General features: G+C 51.2%; 3 protein-coding genes across 4 annotated transcripts in view; 1 reads left to right on the top strand and 2 right to left on the bottom strand.

Annotated features, from left to right (window-relative positions):
- Positions 1 to 3,422: 3,422 nt before the first annotated feature.
- LOC121166559 (coiled-coil domain-containing protein 200-like) lies at positions 3,423 to 7,313 on the top strand. Its single transcript, XM_040995750.1, has 4 exons — positions 3,423 to 3,539; positions 4,408 to 4,636; positions 5,331 to 5,389; positions 7,308 to 7,313. Exons 1-4 carry the CDS (start codon positions 3,423 to 3,425, stop codon positions 7,311 to 7,313), a joined length of 411 nt encoding a protein of 136 aa, XP_040851684.1.
- Positions 7,314 to 8,823: 1,510 nt separating this feature from the next.
- Positions 8,824 to 15,079, bottom strand: LOC121166599 (transmembrane protein 106A-like). Its single transcript, XM_040995826.1, has 8 exons — positions 14,592 to 15,079; positions 13,799 to 14,163; positions 12,825 to 12,888; positions 11,761 to 11,914; positions 11,163 to 11,303; positions 11,012 to 11,055; positions 10,471 to 10,524; positions 8,824 to 10,140 (listed from the first exon to the last, which is right to left on the bottom strand). The coding sequence occupies exons 2-8, from the start codon at positions 14,007 to 14,009 to the stop codon at positions 10,023 to 10,025; spliced, it is 786 nt and encodes a 261-aa protein (XP_040851760.1). The 5' UTR covers positions 14,010 to 14,163; positions 14,592 to 15,079; the 3' UTR covers positions 8,824 to 10,022.
- A 243-nt stretch (positions 15,080 to 15,322) lies between these two features.
- The window catches only part of LOC121166597 (next to BRCA1 gene 1 protein-like), a 28,092-nt gene continuing 25,451 nt past the window's right edge, over positions 15,323 to 17,963 (bottom strand). The window contains exon 21 of one of the 2 annotated variants that reach the window (XM_040995824.1): positions 15,323 to 16,811. In XM_040995824.1, the coding sequence (XP_040851758.1) occupies positions 16,638 to 16,811 (174 nt within the window). In that variant the 3' untranslated portion in view covers positions 15,323 to 16,637. The remainder of the gene's footprint in view (positions 16,812 to 17,963) is intronic. The other variant, XM_040995825.1, reaches the window with a different exon arrangement.

Raw genomic sequence — 17,963 nt, 5'->3', positions numbered from 1 at the left:
GATGCTGGCACTTGCCAGCATTAGCCAGTTGAGCCACTATATAAATAAATGTGGAAAATATAAAATACAAAACTTTTCTGAGTAGAGCTGTCCCACGGGTGACTCACGAGGTGATTTTTACCCTGTAGGTATCATCTTCATGTTCAGTTTTGCCTTGAGGGTTTTTGCAGAAACTCCACACCCTGAGCAAGAAGTAACTCACTCTGATCAGCAGTTTTGCCATCCGAAAATTCCAAAAGAGCCTGGCACGCACCATCAACCAATTCCAGGAATGTTACCAGCAGTGCACAGCTCCAAGCACCTGGACAGCAGCTGAACACACGGCCCTCTTACACTCAACCTAGATGGATAAGGACCTTTACCCCCGGGTGGCCCCTTGCTCCCCTCCAACCCAGGAAACTGGATGCTCCCTAATCCTTGCTTGGAGCCCTGCAAAATAACCACCTGCTTGCTTTTGCCCATCTTGAAGGCAGTGATCAGCTTGTGGCATGTCAGGAGTTTTCAAAATGCCTTGACAGTGCCTCTTGCAGCATGGCTGGTGACTGAGATCCTCCCCCCCCCAACTCAGCCCAGGCCCCCTCTGCCGCCCAAACCTCTCCCCTTCGGATCTCAGTTCCTCCCAGGGAAGGAGGAGGCCAAAAAAAAAAGGAGACTGAGGGAGCAAGAGCTGCCTGCGCGGCCCCACATCCTGCTCGGCCCATGTAGTCATTGACTGTGGCAGTCCTGCTCACAACCCCTGTCTTCTTGTTCTGAGTTAGTTGAATTGAAGGTAAATGTCTAGTGGCAAGTCTGTCTTGTACATCTGGAAATCTTTGTGCATCCCTGGGTGCTGAGATGAGGAGGAAGCACTTTTTTGTTTGTTTGTTTTTAACCGAAAACAAAACCAAAAAGCTGAAGTTGGGTGCCCCACTGTGAGGTCAGGTGCATCTCCAGCATCCTGGGGTCTCCCGCCAGAATTCACAGGGAAGTCTTGGAGATAGAGTGGCCCGCCCAAGTGTCCCTGGCCAGCAGGTGACCCAGCCAGCATTGAAGCCAAGTCTGTCTGAGCCAAAGCTCAAGGCAATGCTGACCGCCAGAACTGATCTGGAGGAAGCTCCTGGCTCTTGGCTTCGGATTGGTTCAGCTCCAGCCGTTGCTGCTGCTTGGCACCTGTGATCAAGGGCTGCTCCCCAACCCCAGCCCTGCCTTTCTGGAGATGGCTTAGGGCTGGGTTTGAAGCTCCTTTTCACCTTCACCCTCTCATTTCCCTGAGGCCTGGGGCTGAACTCAGACTCACTGTTTCCAGAAAATTTTATATCTGCATATGAGGGTGTGTAGTTACATGCCACTTGGGGTGGTTCTGAGGACACAGTCCCTGGTCCAGAAGTTCTCCTGGGCTTTAGGGAGTGATCCCCTTACCCGGTCACTCCACCCTCTGGGGACACAAGTTCCTGGACGAGTGAAGTGGGTAAGGAATAAAACTAACCTGTAGCTGACCAACTGTAAACCATCTATATTTTCCATCCCCTAATACATTTGGTCCTTTTACCAACCCTGCAAAGAAGGTAGCAAGTGATGCTGTTATTTCACAGTGAGGAAACAGACCCAGACAGGTTAATTAGGATGTGCAAGGTTACAGGAAGAGAAGACATTGAGGGCCCAGTGAAATAGCGTAACAGTTAATGTCCTGGCCTTGCTTGCCCGGGATCCCATATGGTCTCCGGTTCTAATCCCAGCAGCCCTGCTTCCCATCCAGCTGCCTGCTTGTGGCCTGGGAAAGCAGTGGGGGATTACCCAAAGCCTTGGGACCCTGCACCCATGTGGGAGATCTGGAAGAAGCCCCTGGCTCTTGGCTTCGGATTGGTTCAGCTCCAGCCGTTGCCGCTGCTTGGGGAGTGAATCATTGGGTGGAAGATCTTCCTCTCTGTCTCTCCTCCTCTCTGTATATCTGACTTTGCAATATAAATAAAATAAATCTTTTAAAAAAAGAGAGAATATATTGGGCCCGGCGCGGTGGCGCAAGTGGTTAAGTCCTCGCCTTGAATGCGCCAGGGTCCCATATGGGTGCCGGTTCTAATCCCGGCAGCCCCACTTCCCTTCCAGCTCCCTGCCTGTGGCCCGGGAAAGCAGTTGAGGATGGCCCAAGGCTTTGGGACCCTGCACCTGCGTGGGAGACCCGGAAGAGGCTCCTGGCTTCGGATCGGCATAGCATTGGCTGTTGCGCTTACTTGGGCAGTGAATCATTGGACGGAAGATCTTCCTCTCTGTCTCTCCTCTCTGTATATCTGCCTTTCCAATAAAAAAATAATAAAAAAATAAATCTTTTAAAAAATTTAAAAAAAGAGAATATATAGAGGCTGTGTAATAGAAACTATCATATCCAGATGTAAAGATACAATGCAGTATGCAACCCTACTTCCAAATCTAAGATGGACTCCCAAGGAAACTGTTGGACATATTTAAACAATGGGATGCTGGATTGTCTAACATTGTACCAGCATTGTAAGTTTACACTTAAATGACAGATTTTTGGACTTATGACTGCTTATGAAGAACTATACTATTGTAATCATATGGGGAAAGTCAATTGGGGATGGGAATTTGGCGAGGGAGGAATCCAAGACCCTTTGGAATTGTACTATATAATTCAAAATTTTTAAAAATGCACATCAAAAAGTGATTTACTTATTTTTTATTGGAAAGGCAGATTTACAGAGAAGGAGAAACAGAGAGAAAGATCTTCTACCTGCTGGTTCACTCCCCAAATGGCCCAAGCGTCAAACTGATCTAAAGCCAGGAGCCAGGAGTGTCTTCTGGGTCTCCCACACAGGTGCAGGGTCCCATGGCTTTGTGCCATCTTCTGTTTTCCCAAGTCACAAACAGGAAGCTGGATGGGAAGTAGAGCAGTCATGACAGAGGTGCCTATATGAGATTCCGGCACATGCGAGGTGAAGATTTAGCCACTGAGTCATCGTGCCAGGCCCTTTTCTGTCCTCTTGATTCATCAGAGACATTGATGGGGGAGACAGAGAGGAGAGATGGAGGACAGAAAGAGAGGGAGGATTGCCAAAGGGCCAGATGCTGTTCCCCGAAGCCCCTGAAGAGGAGACAAAGGAGCCAGTGAGGAGGGTGGACAGGCTGTACTGTGGAGCCATTCTTACGTACCATGAAATGCAAAGCTGACATAGGAAGGTGTCTTCTGCCAGTTCAGGACTCTGGGGGAGAGTTCCAGGCATTCCTGAGGAGCTTGGGGAAGAACACCTGTTTCCCCCAACAAGGCAGGGGCCTGTCCAGTTGCCCTAACAGCAGCCACATTGTGAGGTGGTTCTGGTTACAGGCACTGGGGATGGGATGCGAGGTGACAGAGGCAATGGGGGCAGTGGCAGCTTACTGGGCTCTCCTGCCCCCACTGCGTGCCCAGGGCCTTCCACCATTCCACCATCATGGGTAGTGCCTACCACTGGGAGGCCCGGCGTCGACAGATGGCTTTGGACCGAAAGAGGTGGTTGCTGACCCAGCAAGAGCAGCAGCAGCAGCAAAAGCAGCAGCACCAAGAACAGGTGCGTGAGAGGGGTCAGGCCCGTCGAGGGGACAGGGAAAGAATGGGAAAAAAAGATTTCGTAGGAGATGAGCTCATGAGTGTGGGCTTCACTTGACTCAGTTTGCTGTTTATTAGGCTAGGATTATACTAAGCCTACAAGGCTTCCTTTTCTTGTATAAAACATTTTAAGCATTTATCCTCATTTTTACTTGAAAGACAGAAAGAGAACCAGACATACAGACAGAGAACTTCCATCAGCTGATTTACTTCCCCAAAGTTCATAGCAACCAGGACACTCAATCCACTTCTCCCACATGAATGGCAGTGATATGCAAGTGGGAGGCCTGGAAGAAGCTCCTGGCTCCTGGCTTCAGACTACTTCGAGTCCTGGTAATTGCAGCCATTTGGGTGTGAGTCAGGGGATGGAAGATTTCTCTCTCTCTCTCTCTCTCTTTTTTTCCCCTAGAACTCTACCTTTCAAAAAATACAGCTGGGTTGTGGAGACAAATTAAGTGACACAGCAAGCTAATCCTTCACCTGCAAGCATTGGTATCGCACATGGGCACAGATTTTTTTTCTGTTCCCCAATGCTGGTCCCTGGAGGAGACTGTTCCAAAATATTTCCATAGAGCTCATGTTTACTGGTACTGAAAACTTCCCTGGATGGCCAATCTCCATGCCAGGAGACAAATGCCCAGAGAGTGCCAGGGCATCGCCCAGCCAGGGAGCCATTCTCTGGAAAGGATATGGTTGACAGTTTGGGTCCCAGGTTCTGCCTCACCTGCCCCTGCCTAGTTGCTTGCTTCACTGCCTGAACTTTCTCTGGCAGCAGGTAGCTGGTGGGAAGGGAGGGTGGAGGGCACCATTTACATGGGGCTTCTTGCTAGGAACTGAAGAAACTGCAAGAGCTGGAACGTCAGCCTGAGAAAAAGCGCGAGCCCCATCAGGAGTCAAAGAAGCCACAGCCACCACCAGCACAGTCACTCTCACCAATGGCACCATCACAGTCACAGCCACCACCCCAGCCAGCGCCACAGCCAGTGCAGCAAAGCACCCAAGACCCTCTGGCTCAGTGCACCCTCAAGCCTAACCTCCAGAAGGATGCCCAGAGGCCAGGCGCCCAGCTTGCTGCTGCAGGGACCCATCAGGCTGGAGGTCAGTCCCACTGCTGGACACCAGCGGATGGAGGGAGAGGTATAGGGCTGGTCTGGAAACCACTCCCTGCCCTTGGGGAGGTGGTAGATAGCATACTGCTTCGTTCTGTGCTCCAGGATCTGCCACCCTCCTTCTAGGACCCTTCTCAGCAATCATCAGCCTCTCTTTAAAACTGCTTTTTTAAAAATATATATATATATTTGCAAGCAAATAGACAGGCTGAATCCTCATCTAATTCAGTCCCCCAAATGCTTGCAGTAGTGGAGGCTGGGCCAGGCAGGAGCTGGAAATGCAATGGAGAGTTTGAGTAACATGGGTGACAGGGACCAACTACTCAGGCCATCTCAGCTGCTTCCCAGGGTGTGCATCAGCAGGAGGAATCACAAAAGTTGGCCCGGGAACCCAGGCACACTAACACAGGACATAGGTGTTTTAAGTAGCATCTTGATCACCAGGCCAGATCTCTTTTCTGTGTCCTTGGCCTTTATTGCCTTGGTGGCCACTCCCTTTGCCAAGCTTGTCTGTGCCCTGCGCCAAGTATGTGCCAGCCCCACCTCCTGGCCCACAGACCTACGTATGGCTAGGAGTGCAGCCCTACTGAGTTCTTATCCTAAAAACTGTTGTGTGAGTTACCGGTGTTTTGTTTTGTTATCAGGTCTCCTAAACCCATGCCAGTGTAGGCCTCCCAAGTACAACGAGTATTCTCGACTCACGGTGAGCCCGAGAGCAAGTCTGGAAGACAGAGATGAGCATGTGTGTGTGTGTGTGTGTGTGTGTGTAGGGGGGAGGTGGGAATCTTTCCTTAGCAAGAGTCAGGAAGCAGGGATGGGGGCGGTGCGGTGACTAGAGTTGATTCTGCCAGGATACGGCCTGTCACTGTATGCTGAGTATAAATTGGAGGGGCTGGAAATGGATTTAGAAAGACAAGTTCTTAAAGAGGCAAAACAAAGGGTCACCCTGAGTGCAGGTACGGGCAGCTGGACTAGGCAGAAGGGAAGACAGGAAGCCACATCACCCATGAGAGAGGGATTTTAACCCTCAGCTGCTACCTCTGTAAAATGGACCAGTCACACCTCCTCCACAGAGGTGTCATGAGGCTGAGTCCGGCAATGAAAGGAGATGGCATCAGAAGCACATAGCACAGGCTGGCTTATCCTAGGCTGTCAGCAGGGAGTGCACCTGTTTGTAAATTTCTTTATGAGTTGAAAGGCAGAATGACAGACAGGCAGGTCACTCTTCTATTCACTGGTTCACTCTATAAATTGCTACTGCAGCTGGGAGCCTGGGACTCCATCAGGATGTCCCATGTGGGTGGCAGGGTGCAAGCACTTGGTCCATCATCCACTGCTTTTGCAGGCATACCGGCAGGGAGCTGGGTAAGGAGAGCAGCTGGGTCCTGAACCCTTGTGTGCGTGTCATCAAGTGGCAGGCTAACTCACTGTGCCACCACACAGGGCTGGGGCAGTGAATCTTCACCAGCATGTAGCAGAGCTGCAAGCTCTGAAGGACACAAAGGCTGTGAAACCGTGGTGCTGGCACGTCTAGGATGGGGCTCGGCTGCTCATTTCCTTCTGGTTCCTCTCACCACAAGGGTTTCACACAATGTCTGGAAACCAGCAGGGCCTAAAATCGCTAACCACCTCGTTTTATTTCCTTTTTCTCTCTCTCTCCCTTCTCAGTCAATCAATTACACACAGCAGTGGTGATCCGGAAATGGCCTCAGAGACCCCACGAGCCATCACCAAAAGGCAGACAAACGGCTGGCCGTACCTGCCTGCTTCCCAGCAATGGCTCTACTCTGAAAGCCATCCAGTCTGGAAGACTAGTTGGGAATAAACTGTCGTTTCTTCTTGGGAAGAATCAAAAGGCCGTTCAGCTGTGGAAGGGGCTGGGGCAGATGAGGGAAAGGCAGCAGGGCGAAGAGGATGCGAGGTGAACGTGGAAGGCAATTCCACGCTTGCTAGAACAGCCAAGGCGAGGACTTTGTCGTGACCTTCCACACCTGCATTTCCTGCTACTGGCCCTCATTCAGCAGGGACAGGTCAAGCGGTGGCTTCAGGTTAATGGCTGACCCTGAGCCCGTGCACCTGGACAACACAGCCCTGGGGAGAAGGATTTGCATTAAACCTTCCGGCTCAGTGCAGTTCTGGTCCACAGGGGGTACTCGGCTGGAGTTCAGAGCAAAGAAGGCTGCAGCCTTGGGTGCAGGACTCCCGGCCCTGGGAAGGGGAGGCGGCTTTCCATCCCAGGTCCTCAAGCCTCTCCCTGCCTGGGACTCTGCATTTCCATCCAGTGGAGAGAACCAAGAAGCTCTGTATACCCAGGTACCTCCCCAGCCCAAGGTGGAAAGGGGAGTGGGTTTTAGGAAGTGATAGTCCTGGCAAGTTCTTGCTTCCCCGGTCCTGAGAAAGGTGGCTATAAGGCGTCTCAGTTACAGTCAGATGGGCGTCACTTCCCAGGAGCCCCTTGGGAGAGAGCTGGGAGAGTGCAGAGCAGATATTGAAGGTAGGAGAGACGTCAGAGGCACCCAATGACAAAAGGAGGGAGACAGCAAGCTTTGGTCAGGGCCACCCAGGAAAAGGACTTGAGAACATAGTATCACTACGTTCAGTAAGCGTTTACCACTTTCCAGATTTAGGAATAGTTTTCACTACTGTTATTTCTACCCTGGTGGTAGGGGCGAGGAATGAAAATCCCTCTGTTAGAATTACTGTGCATCTGTGTGTGGAAAAACATTTCTCAAAGACCGGGATGATACAGTGAGCAGCTGGTCAGCCTGGCCACGGAGCGGTGGTGAAGAACCTCAGTATCAAAATCCCAACCATTTGCTCATGGCTCATTGCTACTAAGAAACTGTGTGAGCTTGCAGGCTAAACGGCCTATGTGACCTTTAGCACTGATGGGCCCCAATTCTTATGAATCAAGGCCCACCTAAGTCTGGTTATCTCACAGGTGGCTCCAAGTAATTAAGTGGGTGCTTACCTTAGTTGCTGGAGGCATGGGCTGTCCAGCCGAGACAGGTAGGGAATGTGTGGTATTTCCCCTCACCTTGCAGGCTATTGTGGACTGCCCCTATAAAAACCCTATGAATGTGCTGTTTGGGGCCACCCTCCGGTAAGGGGTGTTGGTCCTGGCTGGCCGGCTGGTCTGCCAGCTGCCTGTTCTCAACCAAGAACGCAGGCTCTTGGATCGACTTCAGACTCCTGGTGATTTATGGGGATCTCAAAATCTGGGCACAACAGTGGCACTAATGTCCCAATATTGCAGATGGCTCTGAGCTGAACCTCAGCTCACTAGGACTCTGAGCAGACCCAGAACAAAGAATTGTCATTTGAAAACCGTGACCAGGGTCCAGCACAGTAGCCTAGCAGCTGAAGTCCTTACCTTGCACATGCTGAGAACCCATATGGTGCCAGTTCTAATCCCAGCAACCCTCTTTCCCATCCAGCTCCCTGCTTGTGGCTTGGGATGGCCCAAAGCCTTGGGACCCTGCACCTGTGTGGGAGACGCAGAAAAGGCTACTGGTTCCTGGCTTCAGATCGGCTCAGCTCCTTTTGTTGCGGCCACTTAGGGAGAACCAGCAGACAGAGGGTCTGTGTCTCTCTGTGAATCTGCCTTTCCAATAAAAATTAAAAATCTTAATAAAAATGTTTTGAAAAACAAAAAAAAGATTTGAAAGGCAGAGTGCCAGAGTAAGAGGGAGAGAGATTTTCCACCTGCTCTTTCATTCCTCGAAAGGCCCTAACAGCTGGATCTAGGTCAGGTTGAAGTTAGGAGTCAGGAACTGCATCCTGGTCTCCCACATGGGCAGCGGGGGCCCAGGTACTCCAGGCCATCATCCGCCGCCTTCCCAGGCGCTTCACCATGACCAGCATGAGAAGCAGAGCCACTGGCATACGGGATGTTGGTTTCAGTCCCTGGGAATGCAGACGCTGAGAGGCAGCCGCGATGGCTCAGGTGGGCTGGGCTCCTGCCTCCTCCATGAGAGACCTTGCAGCTTCAGCTCAGCCCACCCCAGCCCAGGCTGCTGCGGGGGTTTGGAGAATAAAGCAGCACAAGAGGGAATTCTGTTGCTCTCTGCCTCTCACCTAAATAAATCTAAAAATAAACAAGTCCATTAAAACACAGCCCTTGTCAGTATAAGTTTATTGAACAATATCAATCTTTTGCATTTTCCAACCTATGCACACAGCAGCTCCAGCCAGCACCACCTGTTTGCCCTCGGTCCCCTAGCCAGCTAGTTACCAGCTTCTGTCAGCCCTTCACCCTCTCTCCATTCACCTTGCTTCTCCATTAGTTCTCCCACAAGACATCTACTGTCTCTCTACCTGTTTGAGAAGAACCGAGCCATCTCCAGTGAGCCAATGCCATTCCTGCTGGGCTCAAGAATACATACCCCTCCACTAGGAGGCTGGTTGGAATCTGGGGCTTATCTCGGGTGATAGGGAAGAGAGGGCCTGGCCCCATCTTGGGGATGTGCTGCTCCACACTTACAGGGTCTGCAAGCTTTGCTGAGACACGGACAGCTCCGTCTGTTGGAGACTCTTTTTGGAAGACAGCAGCAGAGCCAGCCATCTGACTTGGCCCTGTCTTCTCATGGAGGCTCAGAGTTGCAGGCTTAGGAGCCTTCCTCTGCCACATCAGGACTTTTAAAAATGATTCTGGTGTTGGCTCTGTCTTTCCTGCTTGGTTCAGCGGGTGGCAGGTGTCTTCCTTCCATTCCCTGCTGCTTTGGTAAAACTGTTTCACAAAAGAGATGCTAACACTGGAGAATAGCCCTGTCTTCCTAGAAACCAGGGACAGCATTAATCAGAAACAACAGAGGGCTTTGATGGGTCTTCCTACCAGATGGGCAGAGGACAAGTGGCCAGAGAAAAGCAGGCTGGCATCATCACCTTGCCAAATGATCAAGCCAGGAGTGCTTTGACTATCCCATCAAAGCTGCTGGCTGTCCCAAGTCACTGCTATCACCTGGGTGGGGGAACTTGATAAGGGTTCATCTTTTAAAAGGCAGAAAACCTGCAGTCTTGTCCATGTTCAGGCAGGAGGAGGGCCAGCCCCAAGGGAGCCTGGCAACCAAGGGACTGAGCACAGAAAGGGCAGGCATGGATCTGGGGCCTTGCAGGCAGCTCAAGACTACAATGCCAGGTCAAGGCTGAGAGGGAGCAGGATCCAACACAGTCATGGATGGAATCTGGGGGATCTGAAACAGTGAAAGTGGTACCCGGAGGTTGCAGGAGGCTTCTGGCTGGCAGTCTCCAGTCTCCTGCTGTGGGCAGCGTGGAGTTCTGGTAGACATCAACCAGGCCTGCATGGAGGGGTCTGGAGCACAGGGACCACAGACAGCTCACAGAGGGTGGGGACCTGGGTGGGATGCCGTGCTGTTTCCCCGGCAGTCCACGTACTCATAGCTCTGGAAGACCAGCTGTTCGGAGTGGCGCAGGTAGGAATAGGTCAGGGTGCCCCTGGGGAGGAAGCAGGTCTTGTTGGTATGTGTGGGAGGAAGAGGAGAGCACCCGCCCTGCTTGGCTATGTGGAGGAGGTCAGCTCCTGGGGACCTCTCCCTGCCCTCCTGTCTGCTCCCCACCCTGCTAAGTCCTTGCATGGGCCATCTCCCCCGTGTTCCTGCAGCTGCCAGACAGCCTGGGGCCCAGGTAGACTGACACAGGGCCAGACTTGCTCTTCCCCACAAGAGGTAACCACAGTGCCTGGAGTCAGCTTGGCTAGAAGTGGAGCCGGGGTGAGAGGGAGGCAGGAAGGACAAGAGGGGATGCACACATTCCAAGTCTACTTACTGGACATGCAAAAGCACGTGGTGCACTTTGATTTTCAGCCAGGTACAGATTTTGCTGAGGGACAGAGTAAGAGAGTGAGAACACTGGGACCATCCTTCACAGGGAACAGCCTTTCAGGGGAGAGGGCAGGTATCGGTTTCCTTGTCTTCTAGATCCCTTCCTTCCCTTCCAGCAGGAGCCCTGAAAACACCATTCCACCCCTTTCCTCACCCCCTAAGGGGAACAGGCTGCCAGGCACTCCAGCTCCTGCCTGCTGGAGCCTCCTTCAACAGCAAAGAAAATGCTCATCTTCCTCAGCCATTCAGACAGAAGCGCCCAAGGTCACCTTGGTAACGATTAACCACATTACAGCCTGGTTTTCAGTCCAATGTACGTCCAAGAGGCTGAGCCCTCACACAGGGCAGCCTTGACCATGAGGGAATGGGCTAAGCTGTGGCTACAGTTTACTGTGTGAGCACTCAGGCAACCTGGCAGGTATGAACAACTTCAAAGAAAGGCAGGAGGCTGGGGAAGAAGAGATCAAGGGGTACTCGGTACTCACTAAGTGTTTTCATCCCAGATCCTGCTGGCTACTGCATAAAACATCTGTCAACCAAATGGGCACATGGTTAGTTCCCCCTTTGGCTGCCCACTTCCCACCACACACATCCATGCACCTGTGAGCAGAGTGGGCCAAGGGGAAGGGGAGTTACCTGTTCACTGGCCAAAGGGCCGATGTGCAGGAGGAGGCTATTGGATACCTGACCTACCACAAGGGACAGGTGCAGAACCTCCGTGGTCAGCTGGGTCACGGTGATGGGGTAGTAGTTGCTATTGGAGATGTTTAAAATATTCTGGGGAGGAAGATGAGGAAAAGGAGGCTTTAAGACTGCCTACTCGTCGAAGAGAAAAGCAGCTATAGAGCTTGGCTTTCAAGCCTGACCCCCTATTCTACCTTCACAGGCCTTATTTGCACACAAATCAGAACTAGGAGCCTCTCAGAGAGGTTTACATGGGTGAGAGGTCACCGCTCAGAGGTTAAGCTGGCTGAGAATCCCACTCAACCCTGCGAGGCTTCTCTCCATTCGCTAGCCTTGAGCACTGTTATTCCCACCCACCCTGGCATTTATTTTTCTGGTCCTGCTTCTGACCCCTCACTGCACACAGTCCCAACCCATCTCTTTTGTTCCTTTCAACACCTTCTAGTGATACAGTGCTACAGGCTGAGCTGCAACACCAGGTGAAGATTATAGGGGAGCTGTGTCCCTGGGAGGTTGGGGCAGGGACTCGGAGCCGAGGGCACCCACCCACCGTGATGTTGAGGTGGATGTCAGCCTTGTCCACAGCCACCGTGGAGGAGTTGAGGCCTGCAGGCTGCACAGAGATGGATCGAGGGAAGAGGAAGAAGATGATGCAGGAGGTAATTAGCAGGCAGATGAGCACCGCCAGGAACACGGAGAGCTTCCTGTGGCAAAGCGAGACCGGGGCCGAGGAGTGAGCTCAGAACTCTCGGGGCCTTGCAGAGGTGGTCCCAACACTGCTCTCCAGACACAGGGTGGCCCCCGCACACACACACTCAACAAACCCACACTTCACTCCCCCAGACATGTCCCAGAGCAAGTAGGAAGACAAGACTAAGCAACAGGCAGCCTGGCCTCATTCCCAGCTCTGTTCCCACCGACTTTATCATGCTGAGCAGCCTGCTCAGCCTCCCTACGCCTCAATTTCCTTGTCCATAAAATGAGGCTAACTGTCCCTGCCTCACAGAATTCTCCTATGAGCCGTAATGTGAAAATACATTAACCATAGATCCTAGCACATAGCAAAATCTTGGTGAATGTGAGCTATTGTCATCAGAAGAAATAAGTCCACATGAACTATCAGAGTTCTGCATTTTCTCTCCTGAGAAGAGATCAAGCAGGTCCAAAGTGCCACAGCAAGGAAGCCCTTACGAAGATCATTTTGTCCAACCAACAAGAGTCAGGGTCACTTGCTCTCCACCTCTTAGAGCCAAGAGGTTTCCTTGGAGAGGGAGTTATGTACCAGGGAGTAGTAAAGTTCCGGTAAGGACATCAAGTGATCCTCAGGGGACATCTGCTGTATCCAGTGCTACTGACACCTCTCTCAAGTGTTATCTGACTTCTGACTGACACGTAACTGTATTCAAGGAGAGCACCGTGATGTTCCCATACATGCACACACTGTATATGATCAAATCAAGGGAAAGTGGATATCTGTTATAGCACCCCCTGCAGGATTTCCTAGGAAAATCTGTAGAAACAGGGAACTACTATGTGTGAGCTGGGGGAGACCCACCAGTGGAGTAGTCCCCAAGGTCGATGGCCCATAGAGCTGGGGGAGGAAGAGGAGCTTACGTGTGCCTGGGCTTTAGCCGCTGGTCCCCGTAAGGGATGAGGGCCACCAGCTGCTTCTCCAGCTCTGTTGAGAGAAGATGGGTCAGTGGGAGGGTCAGGAAGTAGCCATGCCACATGCTTCCTGTACCAGCCTGCCCCAAAGCCCCTCCAGCCCAGGCAGCAGTGTCAGCCCTCTGCCACACAGCAGAATGGGCAGCACCAAAGTGCCTCCTGGAGGATGCCCAACCACTTGGGTGGAAGTGAGATTTTTCATGAGCCAGTGTGAAGACTCTGAAAGTCACCAGGTAATGCTGCTTCTTTGGAGAAGTAATCTGTAACTTCTTGAATGCACAGTGTGGTTCAGGCAGTGGCTGGAGCCCCTACTTCCCCACACCACTGCGGACAACGAGGGTATTTCAGAAATGCAGGGGCAAAAATAGAAGTGCAAGACAGGTTTATGTGGACTCAATTTTGAAATCCACACAGTTCCTTTATAGTACATGTTTTCTACAAACTTTTTTTATTTATCTGTTTGAAAGGAAGAGAGACAGAGATGCCATTTACTGTTCGGTGCTCAAATGCCCACAGTAGCAGGGCTGGGGCAGGCTTCAGCCTGGACCTCAGTCCAGGTCACATGGAAACTAAGTGCTTGAGCCATCGCCTGCTGCCTCCCAGGATGTGTGCTGGCAAGAGGCTGGACCTGGAGTTGGGATTTGAACCCAGGCATTCTGACACGGAATGCAGGCATTCTAAGTAGGGTATTAACCTTTGTGCCAAACACACCCCTAGAAACTCTTTGAAGATCTTGTATAGGTAGGGCAGGAGAAGAGAGGGATGGCTAGCTCTTCCCCGACCAACCCGAGGCTGGGAAGCCCAGAGCTAGACGCTCCAACCCCATTCAAAGAAACTCAGAGATATGTCCCGCAGTAGCTGGCAGAGCGCTTTTGTGTGTGTGGATCACAGTTCATTTCCAGAACACTGGACCACTCACTCACCTTGGGGGATCTCCCCATGCCCTTGGCAGGTAGGACAAGTCACAAAACCCACAGCAGCAGCGCCTTCACGAGGCACACAAGGACAAGATGACTTGCTGCTAGCAGTGCTGGAGTAGCTGGCAGCCTTGACACCCACGGCTGTGTCGGGGTGTAGGAGCAACTTCTTCTCATCCTCCTGCTGAAAGCCTGGCTGGGAGAACACCTCGCCCATGGCTCAGGGGGAACTTTCTGCAAAGAGAAAGACCAAAGGTAGCACTGACACCAGAAGTAACCTTGGCTTTAGAGTTCTCAAGATTGGCAAGGAGTTCAACGAGTTAAGCAATCTCAAGTCTTGGTGGGACTCAGTGCGTTTCAGCTCAATCCGCCTACAAAAGGGTCAACAGCAGAACAGCATAAGTTATTTCACTTTAAGGGACTCCTCCCAAAGTTGCTGAACTATATCTCTTGGAAGTTGGATAAGGTTGGGAGGGTGAGGGGCTGGAAAAGCTGCCGTTAGGGTGCCCTCTACTTGGTGTGCAAGGGCCTGGGTGGCTGCTGGCTTAATAAGAAGACAGGATTTCCTCAAATAAGGAGACAGGAGGCTCAAAGTCCCAGGTGTGGCCATGTCCGTTCTTAAAGGTAGTCCGGGAGAAAGCACCTCATTTTCCCAGGCAGACAGAAAGCAGGCCTGGGGGAAGGGGAACTGTCTTCACTAGGGAAGAGACAAGCTAAAACTGGACTCCAGACTGGTGGCAGAACTGGTTGGGCAGGGTGAGGAGCACTCAGCTCCTCCGCTGTAACCCGGAAGCCTCACCTGCTTCAGCAGCGCGATCCGGATTTCTTCCAGGTGAGGATCTGCAGAGTTTGGGACAGGAGGGCGAACGTCCGTCCGCACTGGAGCAAAGCCGGGAGCCAGGGTCTCTCCAGATGGCCGAGCTGCTTCCCCTTGCTCGGGAGCTCAGCCATGGGTCCGACAGGGTGGATGATAGGGAAAAGGTGGGGGCGACACTGAGGGCATTCCTAGTCCCGCCAGACACCCAGAGGACCGTTAGGCAAGCCTGAATCCCGCGCACACTTGTGCGTCGAGCAAGGAAGCTGGAACGTCTCCGGGTTCGTCTCCGGAAATGAAGGCGAAAAGGGTTGGGGAGAGCCTTACCCGGCAGATGGCAGCGGCGGAAACCACTGCGGGCTGAATCAGCTAAATCGCAGGAGCTGGAGCCGCGTCCTCACCGCAAGCTTTGACGGGGGCCTCGGGACGCTCCGCCCCTTCCCCCTGCGGGCCCGCCCCTCGACCCCGGCTGTGGCCGGTTTCCCCAAAGGAGCAAGCAGCCCAGGTAGGAGTTTCAAACATTTTCCAACACTCTTTAACTGGTTATGTACAGGCACAATGGGGCAGTGGCCGCCTGAGACCACGAGCCCTCCTGGACCCGCACTGGTCAAGACAGGCCCCGCCCGAAGTGGACCCAATGACACACATCCTGCCCTTCTCTCCCCGAGAAACCCGATATAAAACGGTCTAAATTATGCACACACAGCCTGGTTGGCTTACATTATAAATCCGAAGAATTCTGGTTTATTAAGTAGCAGCCAAGAATCACAACATAAATGAACATCGTAGGGCTAATGGTTTATTAAAATCACCATTTGTCATCAATACCAACCGTGGTCAATAATACTATTTCAACTCTCCCTTCTTTGCGCTGGGGTTCAGACTCTTCTGGAAGTCACGTTCATGAATACCATTTCTAGCGGCATTAACCTTTTCCTTCACCTGAGCCCAAGACTCCATCTACACCTGGGCCCTAAGCAGCCAGCCCTTTCCCACTTGCGCTGAACTGTTTCAGGAAGTTGACCTTCATCCAGACTTCGCAAAACTCCCAGCCCCCCATTCCTGCTCCAGGCTCTCCGGGGCTGGGCTCTTCGGAACGGATCTGGAACACTCCAGAAGCCATGGGCCTGCCCTGTGCCTCGCATGCTCACTTGCTTACTCCTCACGCTTGTGGAGGTTGTGGCAGGAGCCTGCTTGCCCTTCCCTTCCCCAATGTACTGTAAAATAGGATTTGCTCTGACATGAAGCAAAAAAGGTAACTGTTAAAATTTACTTTCCCTTTAAGTAACATTTTTCCCCCTCTTCTCTATAGGATTAGCAAAATATTTCATGACTACCTACTTAAAAAGTTTTCCTTAAATAAACATGTATGTAAAATTGCTCTAAGAGACACTGCTCCACGGGTGCTGGTGGGCTAACTCATTAGCACGCGTTCCCCTCCTCTCAGCCATGGCAGGTGGTACCCTCAGATGCACCGTAGTTCAGACGACAACGGTGCCAATGTCTAGGTCTTGCAGAAAACAACTTCCCTCCTGAGAAAGGAAGGCTAGAGATATTGTGTCATGCGCTGGCTGTCATCTCAATGGCATGTAACTAGGAGGCTACAGGTAGGTGACAGAACTTGTGAGAAAAAGACTCAAACTTTTAAGGTTAATTTGAAAACTGACACCAGATGCTTCCATATAAAATACCCACATTAATCAAAGAAAGCACACTAACTTCAGTACAAGCAGAGGGAAAAATGGGTTCTACAGAAGTGATACTGTCCAATGCGCTAAATTGGAGGAGTTTTATGCAAATCAATTTAAAAACTCTTTCTACTATTCATTCAATGTCTAAAGCAAAAATTTAAGTTCTGGTATTTGATTTACTCCAAAAAATACTGTAACAGGTTTTGTCCTGATAATTTAACAATGGGTCTTGTTTAGATTCACCAGATTCAGAAACAAGCAAGGCTTCTACCCACATCCCCAGTGACAGAAGGAAGATGGTCCATGAGCAGCAGAAAGTCATTTAATGCAAGGTCAGTCCTCAGTAGCGGTGGCTGTACCAGTCATTGTTGTTGACCTGAAGGAGTTCTGTCACAACCTGCAGGATATTGTAATTGTGTTTCTTCAACAGCCTGAGGTTCAGCTGCCGGTCACAGAATCCCATTTCAAAGAGATGGGCCATCAGGGCTGCAGTCTGATCTTCAGAAACGATTGGCTGTGTGGAGACAAGAAAAGCACATTTTCCGGAGGTCTTTATCGTGTACATTTTTATTATTTGGTGGCTTGAACTGTGGTGCAGCAGGCTGAGCCACAATCTGCAACACTGCCACCCCCCATGGCTGCTCCGTTTCTGACACAGCTCCCTGCCAACGAGCCTGGGATGGCAGAAGACTGCCCAAGTCCTTCCGGGAGTGAACCAGCAGTCTCCCTCTCCCTCTCTATGTAACTCTGCCTTTCAAATAAATCAATCTTAGTTTAAAATCAAAGTTTTACTGTCTTTTTTGAGTCTTTCTGGTCTAAATTTGCTTTTATTCTGTACGAAACTCAAAAAGAGTCAGGCATAAAACTGGTCACAAACTATCCTGAGTAGTCTTATTAACCTTTTGGTTTTCTCCCTGTAACACAGAAATGGTCCAGGCAAGGAGAAGTTAACATCTACTTACTACCCTTTCTGGGCCAAGCCCTGTGGCGGACACATCATCTTCCTAAATCCTCTTAACTACCCCCTCGCCCTTCTTTAAAATTTTATTTGAAAGATACACTTTACAGAGAAAAAGAAACAAGAGAGCAGGATCTTCCATCCACCGACACTCCCCATGTGGCCACAACGGTCAGAGCTAAGCTGATTTGAAGCTGGTGCCAGCAGCTTCTTCTGGATCTCTCCTGTGGGTGCAGGGGCTCAAACACTTGAGGCACTCTCTACTGTTTTCCCAGGGCATCAGCTGGATGGGAAATGGAGCAGCCAGGATATGAACTGGCGCCCATACGGGATGCAGGCACTAGCAGCAGACTGACCTGCTTTACCATAATGCCAGCCCCCATCCCATTAAAAAACAAACAAACAACGGCAACAACAAAACTCCAGCTGTGATGTGGGTGGAGTCTCTGCCTAAGACGCTTTCCTCTAAGTTTTTGCAGCCCTCCTTCCTTCTCAGTGGCTGCTTCTGGCCATCCCTTTTGCGTGGACAACCTGAATCAATCATGTGGTTGCTTGCTGTAACTAGCACGGAGCCATTCAAACTTTGATCACAAGATGAAATGTCTCCCCTGTGATACAGATGCTATGCTTCAAAAACGTCAGAGAAAATGGAATTTAAAAACTTTACTTTGTTGCAAATTTTTAAAAAAATTCAAGCATTTTCTTTTC

The sequence above is a fragment of the Ochotona curzoniae genome, unplaced genomic scaffold, assembly GCF_017591425.1.
Source record: "Ochotona curzoniae isolate NIBS_2020 unplaced genomic scaffold, NIBS_Ocur_1.0 patch175, whole genome shotgun sequence".
NCBI classification, from domain to species: Eukaryota; Metazoa; Chordata; class Mammalia; order Lagomorpha; family Ochotonidae; genus Ochotona; species Ochotona curzoniae.
The sequence above is the reverse complement of the archived record's forward strand: the minus strand, read 5'-3'. Positions and strand labels throughout refer to the sequence as shown.

What these genes read in the sequence shown, in the direction of transcription:
- LOC121166599 (XM_040995826.1), bottom strand. Translation starts at nt 14,009, where the DNA reads ATGGGCGAGGTGTTCTCCCAGCCAGGCTTTCAGCAGGAGGATGAGAAG. An exon ending in CGGCTAAAGCCCAGGCACAC is followed by an intron (nt 11,915 to 12,824) that starts GTAAGCTCCTCT and finishes GCTTTGCCACAG; the next exon opens with GAAGCTCTCCGTGTTCCTGG. An exon ending in GCCCTTTGGCCAGTGAACAG is followed by an intron (nt 11,056 to 11,162) that starts GTAACTCCCCTT and finishes TTTGGTTGACAG; the next exon opens with ATGTTTTATGCAGTAGCCAG.
- LOC121166559 (XM_040995750.1), top strand. Translation starts at nt 3,423, where the DNA reads ATGGGTAGTGCCTACCACTGGGAGGCCCGGCGTCGACAGATGGCTTTG. An exon ending in AGCAGCAGCACCAAGAACAG is followed by an intron (nt 3,540 to 4,407) that starts GTGCGTGAGAGG and finishes GCTTCTTGCTAG; the next exon opens with GAACTGAAGAAACTGCAAGA. An exon ending in GAAGGATGCCCAGAGGCCAG is followed by an intron (nt 4,637 to 5,330) that starts GCGCCCAGCTTG and finishes TTTTGTTATCAG; the next exon opens with GTCTCCTAAACCCATGCCAG.